Below are 10,899 nucleotides of genomic sequence, written 5' to 3' on the forward strand. Positions count from 1 at the left end.
TCAGGTTGTGGACTGGATGTGGTGTGCAGATGATACCGCTAGCATACACCACTGGTGCTGCTCTCTGCAGCTAGCTACTGTATGTATGAAATACCTAGTGTGTTATGTGTTAGGCCTGCCTGACGATATGACTCAAGCCTTTCTCTAAAGTCTGGTCTGGAAGGAGGAGGAATGTCCAGTTCCAGCAGCTCTCTCAGGTTGGACTTCCTCGTGTGTGTGTGTGTGTGTGTGTGTGTGTGTGTGTGTGTGTGTGTGTGTGTGTGTGTGTGTGTGTGTGTGTGTGTGTGTGTGTGTGTGTGTGTGTGTGTGAAACCATAGATTTAGAGAGATTACAGTCAACTTTGAGTAGTCTTAGAGTACAGTAAACTTTCCATGAGTCAAACCCCCCAAAATCATTGATATGAAACTGGGTTTCTCTCTTCTGAGAAAGAGATGAGGGGAACACAGCTAAATGGTCCTGGCTCATTGGAGGCCATAGGGAACGTTGTTTACCTTGACTTCCCTTAGTAACTTCCCTTCCCCTCGACCCAGAGCTCAGCTCAGCTAAATGCAGCCTGTTTGTGTTGTTTGCCCATAGCATGGAAAGAGCAGGAGGCTGAACCAGGATGTTCGGTCCCAAATGGCACCCCATTCCCTATATAGTGGACTAATTTTGCCTTTGGTCAAAATGTAATAGGGTGCCATTTGGGACGTATCCAAGGGAACGCTGGGCCAGGGGTCTGAGTCTGTAATGCCTAGTTGGTTGTCAGACCCAGGAGCTTTTCTAGGGGAATTTAGAGATCCTAACTCCTCAGGAAGCAGCAGCCCAACACCGGAGCACTTAACACTGGGACACCTCCATGTGTGATGGGAGGGGATGTGTGTGTTCGTGCATTGCACATGCTAATGCAACACTGTGCAGCAGGGCAGGCCTCCCCCTCCCCAGCTCAGCCTGAGAGCCAGAAAGCAGCCAGGGGTGGCAGCGTGCTCTGCTCCTGCAGCTTCTCTTTTAGGAGGGCAGGACTCACAAGAGTCCCTCTGAAGTTCGAAAAACCTCACTCTCCTGATTCGGTTCTCAAACGAGCGAGAGCAAGTGTTCATGTTACCATGGTTTGGGAATATTCTAACAAGTGGTGTATTATAGTCTTTGAGATCCCAGCTGGGGAGGAGGAAGAGAGAAAAAATGCAAAGAGACACGCTTATCTTAGCCCATAACTGTGCGCTTGGGGAGACCTTATTTGGCCTCGTCTGAATAACATGCTATGATGTTGGCAAAACGCTGCTTCTGGCACTTTGCAGGCATCCTCTCTTTTCACAAAAGAGACTTGTGTCTGAGCCAAGCTGCATGTTTTCTGGACCTTGTGTATATAACATTTGCGTTTCAGAGGTGTTTTGGATGCTATTTAAAAACCCGTATAAAAACCATATAAACTGATGTTACTACCACAGAAATACTAACTGATACACTGATGCATTGAAAGAGACCCGTATTCATAGGCCAACATCCATTTTTTTTTTTTTTCCAATGCAGGGAATGGACTGGTGGTATTATTTTCTCAGCTTTTTGAGGGTTGTCAATGTTCTCCCGGAGTGTGTCAGTTTGTGTGCTCACTGCTCATACACGGAGAGGAGATAGAAGCCTCGTCTTTCATCTGTTTTCCTTTCACTATTTATCTTTGAGCAGAACATTCTGGGAATGTCTTTCTCTCCGCTCTCTGGCACTGCGCTAGGCCGCTAGCTAACCACACAAATGTGCGACGCAGCCTTTTTAGTTTGCATGTAACACAGAAAGAGTCAGAGTTCAACCTCAACCTCACACTGACATACATTATGAACACAATGATAGCATGGGAACAGAACAGAGACCTGTGATGTCCTGTAATGTCCCGACCAGTGGTAAACTCACCGTCAGGGCCAAGGGCAGGCTGGTTGAAATAGATGGAGATAAGAGTCAGTGAAGCATGATGTGAGGATCTATTAGATTACTTTCGAGGCAGATGTTCACGTTAAAACACACTTACAAACACACACACACGTGCACATGCAGCACATGGGGATTCGTGAAGCGTAGTCCTCATCCTGAGGTGTCCACACTTGCACCAGCGAATAACTAGCTTTTCGTGCCGACTGGTAAGATGTTTCAGGAGGGCAGTCATGTGTGCTAGTAAGCCAGAGGTTCTGGGTCTGAGACGAATCAGGAGGAATTGGTACTCGCTGAGCAAGCAGCGTGACGTACTTTACAGGAGCGCGCGCACACACACAGACACGCACACGCACACACACAGACACAGACACACACAGACACAGACACACACGCACAAGCACACACACACACACACACACACACACACACACACACACACACGCACACTATTATATTAATGATACAGTACAAACCCCATTAAGGATCTCCATGGAGAATGCCCTGCATGTCAAAGACAGAAGAATCCAACCTGGTCTCAGAGCATTTCATATTATTCTGTACGTAAATCTGAAACACTTGATTTAATATGATATGTTACGTTTCGTATGGTACAGTTGAAGTCGAGGGTTTACATACACTTAGGTTGGAGTCATTAAAACTTGTTTTTCAACCACTCCACAAATTTCTTGTTAACAAACTATCGTTTTGGCAAGTCTGTTGTGTCATGCACAAAGTAGATGTCCTAAGTGATTTTTCCAACAATTGTTTACAGAGATTATTTCACTTGTAATTCACTGTATCACAATTCCAGTAGGTCAGAAGTTTACATACACTAAGTTGACTGTGCCTTTAATTTCAGAAAATTATGTCATGGCGTTAGAAGCTTCTGATAGGCTAATTGACATCATTTGAGTCAATTGGAGGTGTACCTGTGACCTTCCAACTCAGTGCCTCTTTGCTTGCCTCTTTGCTTGACATCATGGGAAAATCTAAATAAATCAGCCAAGACTTCAGAAAATAAATTGTAGACTTCCACAAGTCTGGATCATCCTTGGGACCAATTTCCAAATGCCTGAAGGTACCACGTTCATCTGTACAAACAATAGTACGCAAGTATAAACACCATGGGACCACGCAGCCGTCATACCGCTCAGGAAGGAGACGCATTCTGTCTCCTAGAGATGAGCCTACTTTGGTGTGAAAAGTGCAAATCAATCTCAGAACAACAGTGAAGGACCTTGTGAAGATGCTGGAGGAAATATGTACAAAAGTATCTATATCCACAGTAAAACGAGTCCTATATCGACAACCTGAATGGCCGCTCAGCAAGGAAGAGGCCACTGCTCCAAAATCGCCATAAAAAAGCCAGACTACAGTTTGCAACTGCATATGGGGACAAAGATTGTACTTTTTGGAGAAATGTCCTCTGGTCTTCCAAATGGACAATGACCCCAAGCATACTTCCAAAGTTGTAGCAAAATGGCTTAAGGACAATAAAGTCAAGATGTTGGAGTGGCCATCACAAAGCCTTGACCTCAATCCTTTTGAAGATTTGTGGGCAGAACTCAAAAAGCGTGCTGCGAGCAAGGAGGCCTACAAACCTGACTCAGTTACACCAGCTCTGTCAGGAGGAATGGGCCAAAATTCACCCAACTTATTGTGGGAAGCTTGTGGAAGGCTACTCGAAATGTTTGACCCAAGTTAAACACTTTAAAGGCAATGCTACCAAATAATAATTGAGTGTATGTAAACTTCTGACCCACTGGGAATGTGATGAAATAAATAAAAGCTGAAATAAATAATTCTCTCTACTATTGTTCTGACATTTCCCATTCTTAAAATAAAGTGGTGATCCTAACTGACCTAAGACAGGGAATTTTTACTAGGATAATATATCAGAAATTGTGAAAAACGGAGTTTAAATGTATTTGGCTGAGGTGTATGTAAACTTCCGACTTCAACTGTATGTTTTAATTTGTGGATGTCCATCCATTTCGTATGATATCAAATCAAATCAATTTTTATTTGTCACATCCACATGGTTAGCAGATGTTAATGCGAGTGTAGCGAAATGCTTGTGCTTCTAGTTCCGACAATGCAGTAATAACCAACAAGTAATCTAACTAACAATTCCAAAACTACTGTCTTATACACAGTTGGTGTAAGGGGATAAAGAATATGTACATAAGGATATATGAATGAGTGATGGTACAGAGCAGCATAGGTAAGATACAGTAGATGTATTATACACTATATATACAAAAGTATGTGGACATCGCTTCTAATGAGTGGATTAAGGTATTTCAGCCACGCCTGTTGCTGACAGGTGTATAAAATTGAGCACACAGCCATGCAATCTCCATAGACAAACATTGGCATTAAATTGGCCTTACTGAAGACCTCAGTAACTTTCAATGTGGCACCGCCATAGGATGCCATCTTTTGTCGGGAGCTTCATGAAATGGGTTTTCATGGCTGCGCAGCCGCACACAAGCCTAAGGTCCCCATGCACAATGCCAAACGTCGGCTCGAGTGGCGTAAAGCTCACCGCCATTGGACTCTGGAGCAGTGGAAACACGTTCTCTGGAGTGATGAATCACACTTCACCATCTGGTTTGGCAGATGCCAGAAGAACGCAACCTTCCCCAATGCATAGTGCCAACTGTAAAGTTTGGTGGAGGAATAATGGTCTGGAGCTGTTTTATTAAAGCTTCAGCATACAATAACATTCTAGTTGATTCTGGGCTTCTAACCTTGTTGCAACAGTTTGGGGAAGGCCCTTTCCTGTTTCAGCATGACATTGCCCCTGCGTATAAAGCGAGGTCCATACAGAAATGGTTTACCAAGTCTGATGTGGAAGAACTTGACTGGCCTGCACAGAGCCCAGACCTCAACCCTGTTATAGCAGCAAAGGGGGGACCAACTCCAAATTAATGCCCATGATTTTGTAATGAGATGTTTGATGGGCAGGTGTCCCCATACTTTAGGTCATGTAGTGTACGTTACAAATTAGAGTTTGTATGATATGTTGTGAATTCCAATTTCTTATGGCTAACGTTAGCTAACTGGCAAACACTAACGCTAGCAAGCTGGCCAACGTTAGCTAGGTAAAGGGTTATGGTTTAGAGTCAGGTTAAATGGTCAAGATTAGGGTTAAGGTTCGGGGAAGGGTTAGCTAACATGCTACGTAGCTAAAGTTGTGGTGATGAGATTCGAACACGCAACCTTTGGGTTGCTAGACATTTGCGTTATACGGAGAGAGAGAGAGACAGAGAGACGATGGCTTTATTTGCTGCGTCGTCCTCTCTTAATATAGTCATATTCATAGCCTATCGAAGCCTATAAAGCCCGAGAGAGACTGAATACCTAAAGCTCTCTCCTTCATAGGACTGTTTCATGTAATGTCTGAATCTATTCCATGGATTTAGGTGTTTAAGAAGGTCTTAAGGATCATTTCCTTTGTACACAGGATACTGTCTAGAATATTGTTTGCTGTGCTTAAAGGATCCCCAGATGACAGGATGTGTCATTTCAACACTGACAAGTTGGGACACAATTGGTTGGCTGTTCAAACACCGCTGCCAAGCCTGCGTCAATATTCTTGGTATACAAGACTTCAAAAACAAAACTTGCCATTTTACAGCTTTAAAGCTTACTTTTGAGTTAGTACTCAATGTAGAGCCTGAAAAGTATCTAGAATATACTGTATGATTAATGCACTGTCAAATAATCATTTTGTTTGGGACTCGTGAGCTTTCGAGTGTTTAGCTTTGAGATCTAAATTAGCCTGTTTCGTTCATTATTGATGCAAACCAGAAAGCCTCCAAACTAAGTTGAGTGTGGCTTAAGAGAGCTCAATGGTACAACATTGTGATTTCATGAAGGAGCACACATTGAACAAATTTAAAATGTCCATTGCGCCGGAGTGTTTGTGCCTGTATTTACTTTTATTTTGATTTGGGACTGCAGCTGCCCACAAGCTTGATGTAGTCACTTTTTGCTCACGAAAATAGGCAAAGATAGCATACTAAAACCCATGCTATACCATAGCCACAGTGGGTTTTATTGGCAGACTTTTCCATCTCCAAAGGTTTACATGTTGTGACAGTATAATAAGTAACTCTTTTGAACACAATAAAAACATTTTAATGTATTATTTTGATGTAAAACCCTAAATGTGGGGCCCAAAAAAAGCAGAATTTCTGGGGAGAGAAAAACCCAATGTTCTGCAAACAGATCAAACAGCAGATCCATTATACAAGTGGCAGTAATAGTCGGATATAATCTGACCTTTGGAGCAGTGGAAGGATGTCAAGTAGTGTGGTTGCTTCGTGCTCAGGTTTTTAATGCGTAGCCACACTGCTGCCTGCTAGACAAACGCTTTCATCTAAACAAACTTTGCAGAGACGGGCAGGCATGTGCTGCTTGCAGCTGTAACCCATGCCCCATGCTCATGGCCTGGTTAGGAGGTTCAAACAGGACACACCGAGAAAGACACGCCACTGCAGCCTGACAGACTACTCACAGCTACTGTATACAGACTTTGCATTTCTCAGCAATCGTGAGTTGTAGTGCTGACCATTAACAAACTACTTGATACTTACAGTATCAAATTAAATTAAATTAAGACATTTAATGTAAATGCCATATCCCCATTTGCTTTACCGACAGCTTCATCATGATATTGAATGAGAATGAACAGATTGTTACATTAGCGACTTTATCTCCCCCGCATTAGCGACTTTGTCTCTCCTATCTCCCCTGCTTCTGATTGTTACAGTAGCATCTTTAACCTGTCCCCTCCTCTCTCCCTGTACTGTAGCTCCTGTTGGGTATGATGGGCTCCACTGACGAGGTCCTTCAGGAAGCTGCCGCTGGCTGTGTGGCTAACATCCGCCGCTTGGCCCTGGCCAATGAAAAGGCACGGTACGGTTAAACAACCACCATGAACCCACCCCCCCCCCAGATGCTACTATGACCTCATCATCACTTTCTGGGTTGGATGTCATGATTCCAGATCTACTCCAGTCGCCTTCCATCCACAGAGACTCATCTCACTATACCTCTATCCTTCCCACCCATCCCACAGAATATACGAGTGATTCGTCCTGCCTCCATCTGTAATAGCAGGAAGCGTTTATTCTATCCTACCCATGAATTTGGATGATTATTTCATTTGGATTTCATACAAACATACTGTATAGGAAAACTATGTCTCCTCTCAATTTGATAATAGCAATAAATGCTTTCTTTCTCCTGTTTTGTGCCCATGCCAGATACCCCACCACTGTTCCTGAGAGTGAAGCAGTTTAGAGCATGTACTGTGCAGTCACATTCCTTACGCAATCCACACGAGACACTGATATCTAAACAAGACCACATCTGGCTGTGTTACTCACTTCAACACAAGCACCTTAAAACTGTAAATATGTCTGCGAAACACAGACACAACCTCCAATGAGCCCTTGAGATATTGGAAACAATGCATTGTTGTGTCAGTATATTATATGAGCTGAGCTTATTTGCCCAACAGTGGGTCTGTCTGTATGCAACTCAAGATACTCAGAAATTCAATCTACATTGACATAAATGGGCAAAATACAGAGATAATATTGCATAATGCAATAGAAGGTCCCTCCTGCACTAAAAATATGAATCTAAACGTGTAATTGGTACACGCAGTTTCCTATTAATCACAATTACTTAATGTATTTTCCTGTTGCATTATGGGTAGGCATAGTCATTATAAGTAATTGGGAAAATGTATGTATATACAGTACCAGTCAAAAGTTTGGACATACCTACTCATTCAAAGGTTTTTCTTTATTTTTACTATTTTCTACATTGTTGAATAATTGTGAAGACGTCAAAACGATGAAATGACACATATGGAATCATGTAGTAACCAAAAAAGTGGTAAACAAATCAAAATATATTTTATGTAGCCACTAGCCACTCTTTGCCTCGATGACAGCTTTGCACACTCTTGGCATTCTCTCAACCAGCTTCATGAGATAGTCACATGGAATGCTTTTCCAACAGTCTTGAAGAAGTTCCTACATTTTGATGAGCTCTTGTTTGCTTTTCCTTCATTCTGTGGTCCAACTCATCCCAAACCATCTCAAGTTGTTCTAGACCTCAGCTGAATCTGGTAATGAATGGTGTGGCTGTTGAACAAGTTTAGGTGACTAAATTACTTGCTATTACTTTAGATTGTAAACTGTCATGGTCAAAACATATAGATTCAATGGTTGTAAAGATGGGGAGAGGTCTGTCCGTAATAAAGAGATGCTCTGCGTTTTCGACACCACACTCCAAAAAGCAAGTTCTGCAGGCTCTAGTTTTGTCTAAGCTTGATTATTGTGTGGTCCAGTGCTGCAGGGAAAGACCTAGTTAAGCTGCAGCTGGTCCAGAACAGAGCAGCACGTTTAGCTCTTAATTGTAATCAGAGGGCTGATATAAATACTATGCATGCCAGTCTCTCTTGGCTACGAATTGAGGAGAGACTGACTGCATCACGTCTTCTCTTTATAAGAAACATTCATGTGTTGAAAATCCCAAATTGTTTGCATAGTCAACTTACACACAGCTCTGACACACACACTTATCCCACCAGACATGTCTTTTCACAGTCCCCAAATCCAGAACAAATTCAAGAAAGCGTACAGTATTATATAGAGCCCTTATTGCATGGAACTTCCTTCCATCTCATATTGCTCAAATAAACAGCAAACCTGGTTTCAAAAAACAGATAAAGCAACACCTCTCCCCTATTGGACCTAGATAGTTTGTGTGTATGTATTGCTATGTAGGCTACGTGTGTCTTTAAAAAAAATATATGTAGGTCTGTTCTTGTCTTGATGTTCTGTATTATGTTTCATGTTTTGTGTGGACCCCAGGAAGAGTATCTGCTGCTTTTGCAACAGCTAATGGGGATCCTAATAAAATACCAAATACTAAAATTGGGTTGAGGTCAGGTGATCTCCTTCTTGGTCAAATAGCCCTTACATAGCCTGGAAGTTTGTTTTGGGTCATTGTCCTGTTGAAAAACAAATGATAGTCCCACTAAGTTCAAACCAGATGGGATGGCGTATCGCTGCAGAATGCTGTGGTAGCCATGCTGGTTAAGTGTGCCTTGAATTCTAAATAAATCACAGACAGTGTCACCAGCAAAGCACCTCCATGCTTTGCTGTGGTAACCACACATATGGAGATCATCCTTTCACCTACTCTGCATCCAGAAATCTCCAATTTGGACTCCAGACTAAAGGACAAATTTCCACCGGTCTAATGTCCATTGCTCGTGTTTCTTGGTCCAAGCAAGTCTCTTCTTATTGGTGTCCTTTAATAGTGGTTTCTTTGCATCAATTTGACCATGAAGGCCTGATTCACGCAGTCTCCTCTGAACAGTTGATGTTGAGATGTGTCTGTTACTTGAACTCTGTGAAGCATTTATTTGTGCTGCAATTTCTGAGGCTGGTACCTCTAATGAACTTATCCTCTGCAGCAGAGGCAACTCTGGGACTTCCATTCCTGTAGCGGTCCTCATGAGAGCCAGTTTCATCATAGCGCTTGATGGTTTTTTGATTTGTTTAACAATTGTTTGGTTACTACATGATTCCATATGTGGTATTTCATAGTTTTGATGTCTTTACTATTATTCTACAATGTAGAAAATAGTTCAAATAAAGAAAAACCCTTGAATGAGTAGGTGTTCTAACTTTTGACCGGTAGTGTATATACACATCTCAGAACCAAAACTCTAGTGTGGCTTCTGCTCGACAATACCCTTTAAATGACTCATAAACAACTGGATTTTTTTCATAACTGCTCTGCTGCTTTTTCATACAAATAATGACATGAACTTAAAAAAGAGAGAATAGATTGCTTTTTATTGAAGAGAATACAAAACATAACAAAAGAGAAGGGATTGGATGAGAATGGATTTCTGCTTAAGCTCAGACATCCCTACCACTGTAGTCGGAAACTTAATGAGTGAGTGTGACCTCCTTTACCACCTCCGTCTTGTGTCCCGTGTCCTTAGAAAAAACAAACATTTCAGTTTTCATTGTTTCACCCTGCAACCTGGACTCAGGGGTAGACGTAGTATAGTAAACAAAAATCTGGGACATCAAATTTGTATGATATGTACAGTCAAATTTCCTGCCAGTTCTTCTCTACGGTGACACCATTTCTGGGAATGCAGCAGCCACTACTCTTAAACCTTTGGATTCCTTGGTGCCACTAGGGCAGTTTAAAACCCTGATGATAAATGAGTCCACTGAGGTGTGCAATTGTTTTGATTGATTGACTTTAAAAATGTGTTTATGATGCCTGTAATGTACTTTATATTTTATCTTGTAGTTTTACCTTTTATTTCATGTCCCCAGGGCACCATTGAAAATGAGACCCTGTTCTCAATTGGGCTCCCCTGATCCTTTAGAGTCTAAGCCATTACTGCTATTAGCCCATAAAAACACATTAAATTACAGATTCATACTGTACATGGAAAAACAGTCAGAAAATAAATAAAATGACTTCTTTAAAAAATATATATGTGTCTGACCTATATACGTATGAGAGATATAAGAAAGATCAGGACATTATTTTCCTTTTTGGAACCATATTTAACAACAACAAAAAAGTCTCTAAACTACAATGAACAAAAAAATGAATATTCCATTCTCTGACCGGAGCTCTGGTGGACATTCCTACAGTCAACATGCTAATTGCATACTCTCTCTAAACTTGAGAAATCTGTGGCATTGCTTTGTGTGACTAAACTGCACATTTTAGAGTGGCCTTTATTTCCCCCCAGCACAAGGTGCACCTGTGCAATGATCATGCTGTTTAATCAGCTTCTTGATATGCCACACCTGTCAGGTGGATAGATTATTTGGGCAAAGGAGAAATGCTCACCAACAGGAATGTAAACAAATCTGTGCACAAAATCTGAGAGAAATAAGCTTTTTGTGCTTATGGAACATTTCTGGGAT

At 41.8% G+C, this 10,899-nt stretch overlaps 1 protein-coding gene across 2 annotated transcripts in view; it reads left to right on the forward strand.

Moving 5' to 3' along the window:
* The window catches only part of odad2 (outer dynein arm docking complex subunit 2), a 74,065-nt gene extending 63,610 nt beyond the window's left edge, over positions 1–10,455 (forward strand). For both annotated transcript variants that reach the window (XM_052483293.1, XM_052483292.1), the window contains exons 20-21: positions 6,726–6,829; positions 7,180–10,455. In XM_052483293.1, coding sequence (XP_052339253.1) covers positions 6,726–6,829; positions 7,180–7,216 — 141 coding nt within the window. In that variant the 3' untranslated portion in view covers positions 7,217–10,455. The remainder of the gene's footprint in view (positions 1–6,725; positions 6,830–7,179) is intronic.
* Positions 10,456–10,899: the final 444 nt, after the last annotated feature.

This window comes from Oncorhynchus keta, chromosome 28 (genome assembly GCF_023373465.1).
Source record: "Oncorhynchus keta strain PuntledgeMale-10-30-2019 chromosome 28, Oket_V2, whole genome shotgun sequence".
Classification (NCBI taxonomy): Eukaryota; Metazoa; Chordata; class Actinopteri; order Salmoniformes; family Salmonidae; genus Oncorhynchus; species Oncorhynchus keta.